The 16,049-nt window shown below is 39.6% G+C and overlaps 1 protein-coding gene across 1 annotated transcript; it reads left to right on the top strand.

Annotated features, from left to right (window-relative positions):
- The first annotated feature begins 1,491 nt into the window (after positions 1 to 1,491).
- Positions 1,492 to 15,551, top strand: tut7 (terminal uridylyl transferase 7). Its single transcript, XM_065948805.1, has 29 exons — positions 1,492 to 1,636; positions 2,559 to 2,988; positions 3,235 to 3,383; positions 3,844 to 3,960; positions 4,105 to 4,282; positions 4,976 to 5,064; positions 5,478 to 5,529; positions 5,655 to 5,724; positions 5,935 to 6,061; positions 6,196 to 6,315; positions 6,432 to 6,566; positions 6,846 to 7,023; positions 7,324 to 8,015; positions 8,211 to 8,361; positions 8,981 to 9,067; positions 9,222 to 9,322; positions 9,632 to 9,689; positions 10,016 to 10,119; positions 10,203 to 10,292; positions 10,407 to 10,520; positions 11,285 to 11,362; positions 11,478 to 11,655; positions 11,951 to 11,998; positions 12,114 to 12,205; positions 12,289 to 12,404; positions 12,507 to 12,706; positions 12,934 to 13,007; positions 13,116 to 13,179; positions 13,823 to 15,551. The coding sequence occupies exons 2-29, from the start codon at positions 2,577 to 2,579 to the stop codon at positions 13,879 to 13,881; spliced, it is 3,933 nt and encodes a 1,310-aa protein (XP_065804877.1). The 5' UTR covers positions 1,492 to 1,636; positions 2,559 to 2,576; the 3' UTR covers positions 13,882 to 15,551.
- The last annotated feature ends 498 nt before the right edge of the window (positions 15,552 to 16,049 follow it).

Raw genomic sequence — 16,049 nt, 5'->3', positions numbered from 1 at the left:
CTATGCTGTTTTGATCACACACAATTAAGACACTAAAAATAGTAACCCTTGGAAAACAGATGGGTGGAGACTGAGGTTATGTCATAGTTTACTCATAGCGCCAACTGCAAGTCTTTGTCTTTTTTTTATATAACTAACAACTGTTCAAAACCCCTCTTAATGCAGTTTTCATTTTACAAATTTAAAGAAGAAAATGTTTTGGTAAAAAAAAGAAAAAATTGCTAAAGAAGTCCAAAAGGAAGAGACTGGGGTATAGGGTCCGAGCATCATTATTTTTTACCAGCTGAAATCTCATAGTTAGGCCTATGACCTTTTGTTCTTAATTTTTAATAAACATGTTAATCCTACCAGAAAAATTGGGGATTCATTTAGCAGAATGGAAATCTGTAGCCAATGTCTTCACATGAGATGTCCCTATGTGACACGAAATAAGATAAGATAAGATATACTTTATTCATCCCAGCAGGGAAATTTGGGTGTTCCAGCAGCCAGCATACATACAAACACACAACACAACACATATATGCATACATATCCCACCCATACAAAAAACATGAGCCCACAATACAGTTTGATATATGATATGTGCAACTCAGGCTAAAGTTTAAAAGGTTAAATGTCTTCTGTCCTTACTTAAAGGGGAGTCGTTGTAAAGTGCAATTGCAGTAGGTAAAAAAGTATTTTTAAATCTGTCCTTTTTGCAGATTAGCTGCTGTAACCTCCCACTAAAAACGCTCTTTTGTTCACACACGAGATTGTGTAAGGGATGCATGTTATTGTCCATAATGTTCAACAGTCAAATGTTCAAATGTCCTCCATGAAAATCACACATAATATGCATATTATGAGTTAAAATGTGTTGAAAATAGAATGTTTTTATATGAAGTTGGCCCTAGAAAATGTTTTGGTAAAAAAAAAAAAAAAAATTGCTAAAGAAGTCCAAAAGGAAGAGACTAGGGTATAGGGTCCAAGCGTCATTATTTTTTACCAGCTGAAATCTCATAGTTAGGCCTATTTTTGTTCTTAATTTTTAATAAACATGTTAATCCTACCAGAAAAACTGGGGATTAATTTAGCAGAATAGAAATCTGTAGCCAATGTCTTCACATGAGATGTCCCTATGTGACACCATGAAAATCACACATAATATGCATATCATGAGTTAAAATGTGTCATTCTTTGAAACTAGAATTTTTTTTTATATGAAGTTGGCCCTATGCTGTTTTGATCACGCACAATTAAAGCACTAAAAATAGTAACCCTTAGTAAACAGATGGGTGGAGACTGAAGGTTATGTCATAGTTTACTCATAGCTCCAACTGGTCTTTGTCTTTTTTTATTTTTATTTTTTAATAACTAACAACTGTCCAAAAACCCTCTTAATGCAGTTTTCATTTTACAAATTTAAAGAAGAAAATGTTTTGGTAAAAAAAACAACAACAACAAAAAAAAAAAAAAACACCAGACCTGTGTTTTTCTCTGTGCTGTGTTTTTGCAGTGGGCGGGACTAAAAACGCTGGCGGCTACAAAACAGCAGCCTGTACGTAACCTTTCAAACTCCAGTACGAGACCAGCGATCATGCCAAGTCAGACCTGAGCAAGGCTTCAAGTATGCCCTCTGTAAACATACTAAAAGGTATTTTGTTTTTGTTTTTAGAACCGATACGGGATATAATAGCCGATAAGACGGATTGCAGGCTTCACCACAGCTGCAGATTTAAGATAAACATGTAAAATAAACAGTAACGCTGGTCGTTGTTAGCTAATCAGTTAGCTCGCTGTTAGCTGTCACAGACGGCAGGCTACATAGCAGTAGCTAACAGAAACGTATCTGTATCTGACTTGTTGACGAATGGTAAACTTCGGTGAGGAACTTGCACGTCTTGAAGGCGTGTTAGCTACATGTTAGGTAGAGTTTCAATACCGAGGAAGAGGAAGAAGAAGCTCTGATGTTAAGAGGCAAATCATTCTGCAGAAGCTAGCCTGCTAACTGATGCTAATACCATGCCATCACAAGCTCCCAGAAGTCTGCCAAGTTGTTTTGCTAATATGTTTGGGAGTAAGAGAGATAACTTCAGTCATTTCAACGCAAACAGTCCCCGTGTGTGTCTTGGCTGTGATGTTGTTTTAGTGATAGGTGTGGTAACATGAAGCCAGGGTTAATGGTGTTTAATCCAAGTGGTCAGATGTTGAGCTGTCAAGGTTCATAACTAATAAAAGACCAGTGTTTGCTGAAGCCATAATCACTATAAAACACTATTATGTGCTTTATTTGAACTGTACAGCAGGCCTAACTTAAGCAGACAGATTTAGATCATGGCTGTCTTTTTATTAAGCTGCAAAAGTTCTGCAGCTGTAAGTTGTAAATGCTTTGAGCTGAAGTTGACTCTTTTAAAAGTTCAGTAAAAAAAATATTCAGAGGCAACTTTCTGTAGTTTCCTCCTCCAAAGACAGTATATCTGCAGCTAATCAAGTTTGCACACTGCTTAAAATACTGAGCTATATCATACATTCTGCAAGTTTCATATTAAGGGATGTTTTTTTTTGTTTTTTTTCAGTTTTAGCATAAGTGAATTATGGAAAACTCGGGCAGGCCTTACCGGGCCAGGCAAGGCGGCTGGGAGAGGGGAGCCGGTGCAGAGAAAGCAGAAAGCTGGAGGATCCAGGACCAAGGTAGAGGACAAGGCTTCAGATCAGATGGAGGTCAGCAGGGCAGGAATCATGGCGGGCCGTACCGGGCCAGTCCCAAGAAGGGAGGGCTGGGGCCCATGAGTTTCTCCCCTGGTGGATTCAGGGGAGGTCACAGCCCCTCGCAGAAAGATGACCCGCGGTGGTACTCTGGTCCTGAGAGCAGTGGTGGAGGTCGAGAGGATAACTGGAGGGAGCGTTCACAGCAGCACTGGGGAAGGAGTACCCAGGGGGAAGGTCCAAGGGAGGACAGGGAGCAGGGGAGGAGAGAGGACAATGATGGTGGACCTAATAAATCAGGTAAGGATTCTACGCTTCTAAGACTGTCCCAACCTTTAGGACTATTGAGAAGCAGTCTGTCTACAGTGACAAATTGGATCTTGATCACAGGGATGTGTGATGCTGCATTTTCAAATCGAGCTTGAGTCTGACAGTAACAACTAGCTATACTCCACCATCCAGGACATTTACACAATATTGACGAACGGTTTCTTCAGTGAGACACTGTGAGCATATTTCTGACACATGTATGTCTTCGTTTCGAAGGGAGGAGACGGAGAAACAGAAACAAGAAGAAAACATTCGCTGAAGAGAATAGGGGCCTTGAAGAGTCCACACTCTCAGCCACAGAACTGCGCAGCCTTCAGCAAGCAGAGAGGCGTCTCAACAAAGAAGAGATCTACCCTCTAAAGAAGGTACAGCACACTGAGGGCAGCATCATACCCCAAATACATCAGTTTTGTGTAACTTCAGAGATGCTATAAACACTCATTAGTTGATGGAAACAAATAACTCACTTTTTAAAAGTCATTTTTCTCGATAAAAGTTTACAGTAAATGTTTATTATTGAATCTTTGGACTGTTGGATAGAAAAACAGGACATCTCAGGATGTGGGACAATGTTTTTGGTACACAGAAAAAAAAATTGACAGACTTTTGATATAAATATCTATTTGCTGTGATAAGATCATTTTATAACTGCTTAACCTCATAAGTTGTACTTTCTCTGAGAGTAAGTCAGCAATACAATATTTAAGTTAACGTACAGCTTTCTTAGAACACGTGTGAAGTGTTAGAAATGGAGCTGTTGTCTGATTTCTGTACTCTCATCCTTTTTAAAAAAAAAAAAAAAAAAAAAAAAAAAAATTGATTCAGAGATCCCACAGCAACCCTGCTGCATTGTACACCTGCGCTCTGTGCGACATTCTCCTGGAATCTGTGTCTGATGCTTACAGGCATATTCGAGACAAACGGCACAAGAAGAGGGCCAAGGTGAGAACTGGTGTTAATCATGAAAATCTGTTTTTGAATGATCCCAGTTAATTTTTATTCAGATACTTGCTACTGTCTTGTCATTTTGCAGTAAAAGTCTTTATGCATTAAAAAAAACGAATTATCTTGGGTGCGTGTTTCTAGGAGCGGCAGGAGCAGGTAATGCTGACGGAGATTCTTCCTCCTGGTCTGGAGCAGATCAGTGCCGTGAATGCTGCACTTGAGGCTGTGGTCCGAGATCATGGGCTGAACGACCAGGATGTTGAAGACAGACAGTGTGTTGTCTCCTACATGCAAGACCTCCTTCTGTCCGTCCTGCCTGGTAAGTTGGTACCTCGAGGGGGCATGACCAGGGGAGTGCACGGCAAAGCATTAATTGCGTTCATTGGGGTGACTTTGGGGTTAACGCTGTTTTTTGTTTTGTTTGTTTTTTTAGGACTACTTAGATAGTTCACTTCTTACCAGAGTAGATCACAATAATTATTCATGCTGAATACAAAACTCCTGAGTAGTTAGCCATAACAAGAGATCAACCTGCTTACTGACCAAACGGATCTCTTTTACACAGCTCTGTGAGAATCGTGTTAGGGGAAGGAGGAGAGATAGACCGGTGAACACTTTGCCTTTCCTGTGTGATGTTTAATACTTAACAGTTATCATCATACAACAGTCCAAACCAAAGTACTGAAGTCGCTACTTTTGGCTACAATTAAGCATACCTACCACTTTAAATTGAGTTTTTATAATCATTTTTATGATGCCCATACTACTCTGTGTACATCAGGGCTGCAGATAAAACATTGTGTCCTAAACTGTCAGACACGCCACATATTGGGGTCACATTTTGAGTTCACTTCGTAGTGTGTGCCCCTGAATTCATTCCGATGGTGATGTTGCTTTTCCAGCAAACAGGTCGCTTCTGCTTTTTATCAGTTAATTATTCTGAGAGTCATGATTTAATTTTAACAGTATTATTTCCTCTCTCTGTTTCTCGCTCTCTCTCTCTCGACTGTAGAGATCAAACTCCGGCTTTATGGATCATCTTGCACTAAGTTTGGATTTAAGGATTCGGATGTCAACATTGACATTCAGTATCCACCTCACGTGAGTAGCCCAGTGTGAGTGTGATGGTATGATACTGTTTCTTTCTTTCTTTTTTTGTCACTTCTACGAAAACCCTTGCACGCCTCTTAAGAAAACAAACATTCAACATACAAATATTATATCAAAGAAGACTGACAAGGGGTACTGTTACAAGGTGTAACTTTCAAGTTTCATACCACAGGATGCAGTTCAAGTTGATAAGAAATCATGTCAAATGACTTTCAGGTTAAAGATAATGAATCCACATCTGATATGACTGAACAGCATCTTTTGTGATGGAGAGGGATACAGTCATGCTGTAATAGTTTGCCAAAGCTAATATCTTTTTATTGCATTACATTTACATTCCAGAGGTAAACGCCATGTTATACTGTAGTAATCTTCTAAATCTTTCACATTGATTGTATCCACAGATGCATCAGCCAGACGTCTTGATGTCGGTCAAGGAGACTCTCTCTGTGAGCCGTGAGTCACCTCTTTTTCATCTAACAGCAAGATTTTTCCCTGTTCCACTCAGGGAAACTCAGTCATGTGCTTGATTGTCATGGAAGTCTGACCAGTTCACGTGTTTTGTTTTGTTGTGTCCTCAGCTCTGTTTGTTGATCTGGAAGCTGATTTTCATGCCAGGGTGCCTGTGGTCATCTGCAAAGACAAAAAGAGGTTAGTTTCTACCCCAGTTGATCAGTGTTATTAACATATTTGTAGGTTAGATTTCTGACTCAAACTGTATTATTTACAGAAGTGATCTTAAAACAGTTAATCGTTGATTAAAACATTCTGAAAATACCAAAAGATTAAGTGCTCGTTTCAGGGTTACTTAGCCTGATGAACAAGCCTCTAATGAAAACTATAACTGTTGATTTTCACCAGCGGACTGATCTGCAAAGTCAGCGCAGGTAATGACAACGCCTTCCAAACCACCTCCTATCTGGCTGCTCTGTCCAGTCAGGAGCATCTCATCCTCCCTCTGGTTTTGGCACTGAGGCGCTGGGCTCGGGTATGTTCAGAGTTGAGATCTTTTTCTCCCCCCTCCACATTAGCCAGCTTACAAGCACAAGGGGCTTGGTGGGTACATTTATTTCAGTCATCTCATTAAGTTTGTCACACTGTTGTTCCTCCTTTTTGGCTCAGATCTGTGAGCTGGACTGTGCAGAGGAAGGTGGCCTGCCACCCTACGTCTTTGCCCTCATGGTGATCTTCTTCTTACAGCAGCGCAGAGAGCCTCTCTTGCCCTGCTACCTGAAACAAGAGGTGTGTTGCGTTTCATGTTCTTCTTGAAAAACAAGATCTGCAGTACTAAGTTCATTGTGTTGCTCTGGCAGTTGTGTTCTGCTGAAGCTAATTAGTCATCTCATTTCTTATTTTAGATCAAGGTGTTTTCACTCAGCAGACTGAAGGACTTCAATCTCACACATGTAGAGGACGGACATTTACACTGGTCCTACTCTCCTTGCTCAAAAGACTCCTTACAGCCTGCAGAGGGCTCCTGTATAAAGGGAAAGGTAAAATGCAGACAATAATTGTGTTTTGATAGAAGACGAGTGTGAAGGCTCATTTTTGTACATAATATACAACTAGATTTTATTTTGCCATAGACTGATGTGTTTTCTATGACGGAGGATTAGGGCCACGTTAAAACAAATAAAAAATTTAAATTTCAAGATTATCGGCCCGATTATCCTACAGTGTGAGCCAGACTTAAGTGCAGTGTGAGTGTGGTTAAGAAAAAAAAAAAAAACGTTTTGAAAAAGTATGAGCAGTATCTTTTTGTTTCCTCACAGGTTCCACTGGTGTTTCCGAGTCCTCACCCGCCTGTGGAAGTTGGGCTTCTGTGGGTTGAAATGCTTCGCTTCTACTCTCTGGAGTTCATCATTGCTGACAATGTGATCAGCGTGCGGACCAACGCCATCCTCTCCAGAGAACTGAAAGACTGGCCGAAGAAACGCATCGCTGTGGAGGGTCAGAAAATCTCCCTTTTTTTTTTTTTTTTTTTTTTTTTCTTTTTTTACGATTTAAAAACTTTTTAATTAAGGGAACTGGGAAAAAAAACATTCAAAAGCTTCAGTGTTCTGACAGGGCTCAGTACTAGCTTTTAATGTAGTTGTCAGGCTTGTAAACCAGTTTTCTGCTTTTGAGTATGGTTACCATTTGTAGTCATTCATTAGCTTCAGAACATCATGTTTGTTTGTTGTATTAAATAATTAGCTGATTCCTGTTACCTTGTTAAACACTAACTGTTGTCACTGTTCCTTTATCCAGATCCCTTTGCTGTGAAGAGAAATGTGGCCCGCACAGTGAACAGCCAGCAAATGTTCGAGTACATGGTCCACTGCCTCAAAACTACGTACAAATACTTTGCACTGCCGCTCAACGCACAAGCTGCCGGTCAGAAGACACAGGCACAGCATGGAGCCGTTAAAGGGGCCAACGCCCAGGTTTCAAATGAAGACGTCCTCTCCTCAGATTTCAGTCAGCTCAGTGTTCAGTCCCAACATGAACCTAAAGCAGTAGGAAATGGTCCTGACGACTCTGATTGCATTATTGAGGAAGAGGAGGAAGTGGAAGAATACAGTGACTCGGACGAGGAGAGAGAGAAGGAAAAAGCGGACCTGGGTAAAAGCAGTTTGTCCGAGGATGACGATGACGAGGATGTAGACGCACATAACAGACATCACTTGGACAGCCTCACAACAGAGGATGAGGAGATTTTCCCAGTGGATGAGATCTCAGGGGAGGAGCTTTTGTCTGATGAGGAGGGTCCAGATTTGGACACACCTGGTTCAATGGATGAGGAAGAGGGGGAGGAGGAAGAGGAGGCAGAACTGGCACTTGACAGTGTCTCACCTCCACCTTCAGAGAGTACAAGTAAAGATGAGAGCACTGGGAGTAAAACCCCAAAACAGAAGAAAAAATCTTATGAATTCAAAAGGCAAGCTTTCACTAAAGGAAAGGTAAGTAAAGCCTCATGATTGTTTTCACTTGACATGCTGTGTGAATGAAACCCTCCTCTATTAAAAAAAAAAAAAAAAACAGTCTTAATCCTAAATGAATATTTCAAAGTGACGTGGAAATCTCTTCCTCAACTGGAAGTTAGCCTTTGCAAGAAATGATTGCAAACAAACTTAATGGAGTTTAATCTCTCGTAGTCCCACATGGTCGTGTGCAGCTTGTGCAAGCGTGACGGACACCTGAAGAAAGACTGTCCGGAAGATTTCAAGAAAGTACAACTGGACCCTTTGCCACTCATCACTCCTGAGTTTCTCAATGTCCTAAACAAAGTTTGCGAGCAGTGCTTCAGTGAGTATTATGTGACTACATTAAATATTTTGGGTCGATGATGATATTGGCTACAATAACAACTGTTGTTTGAGGTTTACTTGATGTAGTGCGTCATGTTGGCTTCAGTAAAGCTTTCATCACTTTGTTGTAAACTGCTTGTGTTAACCTGATGAATGTCACCTGTTCATGAAGCAGCAATCATTACCATAAGCAACGTCCACGTATGTCTCTATAAGGCAGAAAAAATGAGCATAGAGGAAAGCTTCAAGTCTCGCTGTCAGAAAGATGTTGGGATGTCTGAAAAAATATTTTATTGAATATTTAAAAGATGTGTTAGTGCAGAGCAATCCTGTGACGAATGATTAATAAGATGGAAATAAACTTTAGTTATGTTATTTTGAAGGAAGCTAAGGGGACGCAGTGGGAGTTGTATTTGAATTGGGCCCAAATATGAATACTGTATTCAAATTGGTCCACTTTTTTAACCTATGAAATCCTTCCTGTGAATCTCTTGTTGAGTTAACTCTTTAACAAAACTGCAATTCTTCTTTGTTTTATTTGTTTAAAGTCATGCCGTTCATTGTAATTTATCAAACTAAAGAATCGGGTCTGTTTTTTTTTTTTTTCTTCTTTCCAGCTGACTTTGCCCCAGATGAACTGGAAGTTGATGTAAGAGAGCACATCCTTCAGGACCTGGAGACCTTCGTCAGAAGACAGTTTGCTGGTAAAGGAACCCCCCCCCCCCCCATCTTAAGTTTCAAACAGGATTCTGCATACTTTCATTTTGATTGACTTGCACATTAACCGTTGTGCTGAGAACAGAGTGCTTTGATGACAAAACTGATGGAACTTCTGTTTTTTTTTTTTTTTATGAACAGGAGCTCGGCTAAAACTTTTTGGATCCTCCAAAAATGGCTTTGGCTTCAGACAGAGTGATCTAGACATCTGTATGGTGCTGGAGGGGCAGCAAACCATAGGGGTTAGTTTTTGCTGTTATCTGTTTATCTTTAGTATGCAGTCACCTGAGCAGACTTTCATCTGTTTATGTTGTCATGTAAGCTCTTGTTCAAACCTAGCTTTCTTTGTACAAGAAATTCCAAATTTGCGTTTATTGGAGATTTAGTTTTCATAAGCGATGCACGTTGCTACTTGACCGGATTTCTAGTTCAGAAACTGCACAATAAAACAAATGATTGGATAGAACAATGGTATAAAGTCTTTCATTGGTCCTTTGTAATTATTTGTGTTTCATTCCAGCCTCAATCTATCTAATGTGTTTCTCCCACAGGATGTTGATTGCATTCACATAATTGAGGGCTTGGCAAGAATGTTGAAGAAACACCCAGGTGAGTTGTGGCAATTCCATTCATGTAGCCCGAAACAACAAATATGATTTATCTTGATTTATTTGGATCTCTTGTATCTTACTGACCAATGTTCTAACAATCTGAATCAGCGGCCCTTAAAGGACTGAGCAACCTTAGCGGTACATGACACCACCTCCCTTACATTCCCTCGGGGGATAAAAAAATCTTTCAACTTCTGTTGTTAAAAAAAAAAATTTAAGTGGACGGCTAAACAGGAAATTTGGCATTAATGAACTCTTTATTGATCAAATGATTACATCAGTGCCTGTGTGTCTTCCGCTTCTAAATCTGCACCCTGTCTCCAGGTCTGAAGAACATCCTGCCCATCACCACAGCCAAAGTTCCCATCGTGAAGTTCTACCATGTTCGCACGGGCCTGGAGGGAGACATCAGCCTCTACAACACTCTGGTAAAGCTCTTTCTTTGTTTTGTCTTCAAACATCATATTGTCTCAAATCAGCCAAGCTTTAATTGAAACTTGTTTTTTTTTAGGCTCTGCACAACACACACCTGCTGGCTTCTTATGCTGCTATCGACTGGAGAGTGAAAGTCCTCTGTTACGTTATGAAGGTTTTTGCCAAGGTGAGTGTGCTCTGAATACTTAAAGCCAAATGTAATGTATCATAATTACACTGCAGATTATATCACTCAGCTGTATCACCATCAGTTTTTTTGTTTTTTTTAATCTCATCACAGATGTGTGACATCGGTGATGCTTCACGTGGCAGCCTCTCGTCCTACGCTTACACCCTGATGGTGCTGTTCTTTCTCCAGCAGAGAAACCCACCAGTTATCCCCGTGCTGCAAGAGGTACTTAGGGCATGTTGGGTGAAAAAGGTTCAGCTTAATATTTCATGTAATACGGGTTCTAGCTCCGACCAAGAAACTTGTAAATGATTAGCTTCCCAAGAAATATGAACCCAATCGGCCAGATGATGGTGTTGTAATTAAGGGTTCTAAACAAGTAAACTTTTGGAAAGACCATGCCCCTCATTCCGCAAATTGGATTGACTTGAAATTTGACAAACGGGTCCTGGGGGTGTTCAATCAATGTTCCATCAAGAAAGCCAAGCTCACCTTTAAAAAAAAAAAAAAAACAAGGCTGAAACTAGCGCCATCTCCCAATTAAGCCTGGAGTTGTTCAACGCAAGCCTTATCTACTCAAGGCTGACTCAAGAAAGTCTGCATGGCCTCGCTTTGTGCACGCACCTGGGGTTTATAAGAAGCCCGAATGAATTGCTCATTTAAAAGAATGATCGAATGAGGCACAGAGAGGGGAAAGTTATGTCACCATTTTATTGCTTCCAAATGCACAAAAAGCACTTTGACTTGCCTCTGTATGAAATGTGCTGCACAAATAACCCTTCCCGTTCCTATTTATTAATAAATGAACTTTTAGACTAGATCGAAACTTTACTCATTATTTTCATATGCTGCCGTTGTGCAGCATTCAATCAAAGTGAAAGTCCACAATTGAAGAATCTGGAAAAACTACAAACAGCCTGGAGCCTACAAACACAAATATGAGCCATTAATGTGTCAAAATGAACATAAACGACTTCTCTATTTTTCAGATTTATGATGGAAAACAGAAGCCGGAGAATCTAGTTGATGGCTGGAACGTGTACTTCTTTGATGATTTGAAAACACTAGTAAGAATTTGATTTAAATATTTCGGGTGTGCTCATGTATACCTCTTAGTAAATAGTAATGGGTATCACTGAGTGTCTCGCCAATACCTCAATTGTTTCCTCCTTCCCGCTGCAGCCCACTCGCTGGCCTCAGCACAAGACGAACACAGAGACGGTGGGGGAGCTGTGGCTCGGCCTGCTGCGCTTTTATACCGAGGACTTCGACTTCAGAGAGCATGTAGTCTGCATCCGTCAGCACGGCCGCCTCACCACCTTCAACAAACAATGGACGTCCAAATACATTGTCATCGAAGGTCAGTCGTGCACAACACACTCAGTCCTGCCTCGTGTAGAAGCGTTAAAGAGGTAACCGAATGTTGGATTCATTGTTTTTTAGAATCTGGATTTGGAAAGTAATTTTAAACTTGTTTTAAGATTCTCCAAATAGCAGGCTGGTTGATGGATTGTTTTTGTTACTTTTGGAATCATTACTTGCTGCTTTAGAAATGCACACAACTATGAGTAACAATAACTTAAACTTTGTGTGGCAGCTTAGAAAAATAGGAAACCGCTAAATTGCATTGCCTTCTCTTCTCTATTCTATTACAGATCCATTTGACCTGAATCATAATCTCGGTGCTGGTCTGTCCAGGAAAAGTAAGACTTTTCTGTCTGTTCTGTCAGTTTTCATCTGTCTTGTTTTCCTTTTCACATTGTCTTGTCTTTTGTCTTTCACATCTAAATTATTTTATTTTTTTTACCATCCAAACAGTGACAAACTTCATTATGAAGGCTTTCATCAATGGCCGAACGGTGTTTGGAACACCAGTCAGAGCCTTTCCTCCTGTGTACCCCAGTCACATGGTCAGTATTTGCTCTCTCAACTTCACATTTGCATGTTGTGGTGGTATAATCTAAGACTTGTGGTTTGACTTAATTTGTCCCAGGAGTATTTCTTTGATCCTGAAGTCCTAACTGAGGGAGAAGTGGCTCCGAATGACCGCTGCTGCCGCATCTGTGGCAAGATTGGTCACTTCATGAAGGACTGCCCTATGCGTAAGAAGTAGGTGAACTCCAAAACCTGTCTGAATATGCCACAGCGTTAACTTAAAGATACAAAAACCCCATCTGCACCATGTCTGAAACTGTGTTTTGTAATATACAGTAGAGCAAGGCATAGAAGGGACTCTGACAAAAGGCCAGAACATCTTCGAGACAGAATCGATGGAGAAGACGGCAAAGATCAGATCCGACACAAGAGTGATCACTGGAGGAAAAGAGATGCACTGGAGATGCGCTGCTGCTTCCTGTGTGGATCAAGTGCCCACATCAAGAAGGACTGTCAGCTGTACAGAAGCCCTGCAGGTTCAAACAAAGTTTCCTATGTGATTTGTCTATCCTAATGCATTGTTTCCAAAGGTTATTAACCCTTAAATAGAACTGGAAGTATTCTTTGTCCTTAGTTTTTACGCAATAGGATGCAAAGTTCGGGGAGTTATTATGAGGGGGTGTTTTTTTTTTGTTTTTGTTTTTTTTGACCTGAAGTAAAAGGTAAGTTGCCTCCTTTTAAACTCTAATTTTTAATTTTGCAGGTAACATGAGGACAGAAAGCTTTTCCTCACCCTCGTCAGCCCACTTGAGGAATTTAAGAGAAAAAGAGAAGCAGGTATGAGCTCAAGTTTGTGAAGGTTGATTAAAAACGTCTATTCAATGTAATGAGCTGTGTACACTTCTTCACATATACCTCTATTATCTTTTCTTTGTTTTTTTAAAGGGTTCACCGATACAAGAAGACAAGAAGAGAAAGCAACAAAATGTGATATTAAGTCCACAAGCAGGTATGTATATTTGCCTAACGTTAAAATCCCTTAGTACTGTCAGGTGTATCACCTGAGTGTCAGTCATTGTATAGCTTATGGGTCTAAACTGTGTTTATTTTAAGTGAGAAATGATTGCTGGAATATGAGTCAGACAATTTTAAAAAGGACTTGCTTTCCCTGAAGCATTCCTTGTTTGTACAAAAAAACAACTTGTATAATTTACAAAGTGAAGTGGCTCTATTAAGTTTGTATCTAGTTAACGGTCTTTAGTCTCAGCTGACAGTTTGTTGTACTTTGGCTCGACTGTCTTGTTTTAGGGTTGGTGAGGACAGACAATGAGAGCGAGAAATGTTTGCAGCAGGTTCAGATTGATCCATCGTTCTCTGGAGATCACAATTGCTGCTATTTTGGCTTAAGTTTAGCATTTTGCTTTTGTTTCTGTCCTTTACTTTACCCTCCAAGGACAGTTTCTGTGAGTTCTGTTGTTCTTTTCTTAATAAAGCAGCAAATAAAACCAATACAGCAGTCAGTTTATCAGGGCAGTCTGTCCTTTTTTTTTATTTAGCCGGCTAAGAGGAGCAGTAGATATTGCAGGACAAAAAGTGAGGTTTGGTGCAGGTTTTAAAATATGTTTTGACAATTACACCCTGGTTTGTTTCAGGAAGTTTAGCCTGCCGAAATTTGGGTCGCTCTGCTCACAGGAAGAGCCCAGTGGAATGAGCAGCAGCTGTGGCTACATTGACCATGAGGTTCCACTCCTGTCCAGGCAGAGAGCAACCAAAAATCCAGAGATCCTTGAATCTGAACGGGACTGTCGGGGCCAGTGTGAGCCCGTCAAAAAAAAAAAAAAAAAAAAAAAAAAGCCAAAGCCAGGACGCCTTGACTTGAAGCCAAATAGGGCCTTTTTTATGTGTTTTTCTTTTCTCCCCCCCAAAGCTCTCCTCTTCAGAGGAGCTTTTTAAAGCTTTCTTTTTAACACTATGAGCCATTGTGCATGCACCTCACACCTTTGTTTTCCTACACTGCCAGTCAGGTTTTTTTTTTTTTTTAAACTCATTTCTTTTTCAAGCAATCTCTTTGCAGATTCAGTTTGAAATCTCTTAACTTGTAAGTAATTGAGAAGTGTCTGTTAAGTGACTGATAGTAAATCATCTTAGATCCAATGATGAGTTTTTTTTGTTTCAGCAGACAACAAAAGCCATATTCGTCTTAAACCTGAGTCTACAACTCTTTGATAGACTCACTCTTGTGTTTTAAACTCAGCTATACATAAGACAAATAGACGTTGCAATATCCACGGCATGCTGTCTGCTATTTATAGTTCAAAGTCCATTCAATTCATCACCCATTTTAAATACAGTCACTTTTCAGCTCACTAAGTTCTTATTTTAGAGTTACATGGTTTTACGACAAATGTCATCTTATGTGTGTAGAGATTTTACTTAATGAGATACATTTCTTATATAACCATTGGAAGTTTTGAATGACGGTGTACCTTTCACAATGACCTGGATCTTCTTTAAAATTCAGTTTGATTTGTCCTCTGCACTGATGTCCATCAGACCATCTCACCTTCAGCCTATAAAGCAGCTCTACTTACAATATATCTCTGTGTTCGTGTGTCTCTGAGTTCCAGGAATATCCCTGTGGATTTTCTCTTTTTTTTCAGGGTCAATGTTTTCTGTTTTTCAAACTGCTAATCCACTGCTTAATTCATGGAAATGACACATGCTGCCCCTCATCCGCCTTTAAGTTTTAATGGTAGGACTGTTCTTACTCTGTTAATCCTGCCATGTGTCTGTTCCCATACAAATACTAGCAAGTGTAACTTTTGTGCACATAAGACAGTTTGGACATAAAGAAGAAACATTTTTCCAACAGTAAAAAAAAAAAAATCTAAATCCAATGAACTGGTCAAGCTGATTGCTTACACTGCTACAAACACTGTTCCAATAATCTTAAACTAGAGCTAGTTTAATGTTCAGTGGAGAGATAAATGTATTTATTTGCCACAAAGGCTTCATTTGTTGTAATGGTGCCACAGATTGGTAGCTGCACTGTGAGGGTCCATGCCCTTAATTTATGTTGCTGCTAGTTTATGTCTCTAAGACCTGCTTATCATTAACTTTGAATATGGACTGTCTGGCTTTATTGTTGTCCTAATATGGCTGACTTTTATAAAATTTAAAAAAAAAAGGAAATGTTGATATTATAATCAAACTTCTCATTTTAATGTAGCTTTGTTTTTATGCCAATTATTTGCATTTCTTTTGTTGGACTCAAATTGAAGGTTTAATTTGTTAATATTGAACCCCCCATCCTGCCAGAAAAGGTTGGCTTGCAATCCATTTTGTGTCTCAAAGAATCCATTAAACTGAAACCAAATCCCAGTGTGTTCGATTTATTTTAAAGCATCATTAGTATATAATATATTCTGTGCGCGTTCATAGAACATGAAAAGGTTGCAATCTCTCAAATTGTTTAATTTTGACCGTGGTACATTACACACGACAAGAGAAGCTCAAAAACTGGGCATCCTCAGAAATAACACTGATTAAGCTAAATAATGAACTGAGAGTAAACTTTGAGGTTCTCTTTGTTTTATTAACACATTTTTTGCTGTATTTAATTACTTGAGAATTGTTACTGTTCCATTATTTTTTTTAAAGTAACGTATTTTTACAAGAAACTAGACCTAAGTGTGCAACTTCATGAGTTTATTGTGTTACGGATATAATAGTAAGTTCAGTGTGTTTCCATCAAACCTTTATGCCACAGAAAATATAAAAGAATGAGTTTATCATATCTGGAAAAGGCTTGTTGTAAGTTGATAGTGAGTTAACATCTTTTAATACAGTTGTAGTAATAAATTAAGAAAAAATATATAT

This window comes from Labrus bergylta, chromosome 2 (assembly GCF_963930695.1).
Source record: "Labrus bergylta chromosome 2, fLabBer1.1, whole genome shotgun sequence".
In the NCBI taxonomy this organism is placed as follows: domain Eukaryota; kingdom Metazoa; phylum Chordata; class Actinopteri; order Labriformes; family Labridae; genus Labrus; species Labrus bergylta.
The sequence above is the reverse complement of the archived record's forward strand: the minus strand, read 5'-3'. Positions and strand labels throughout refer to the sequence as shown.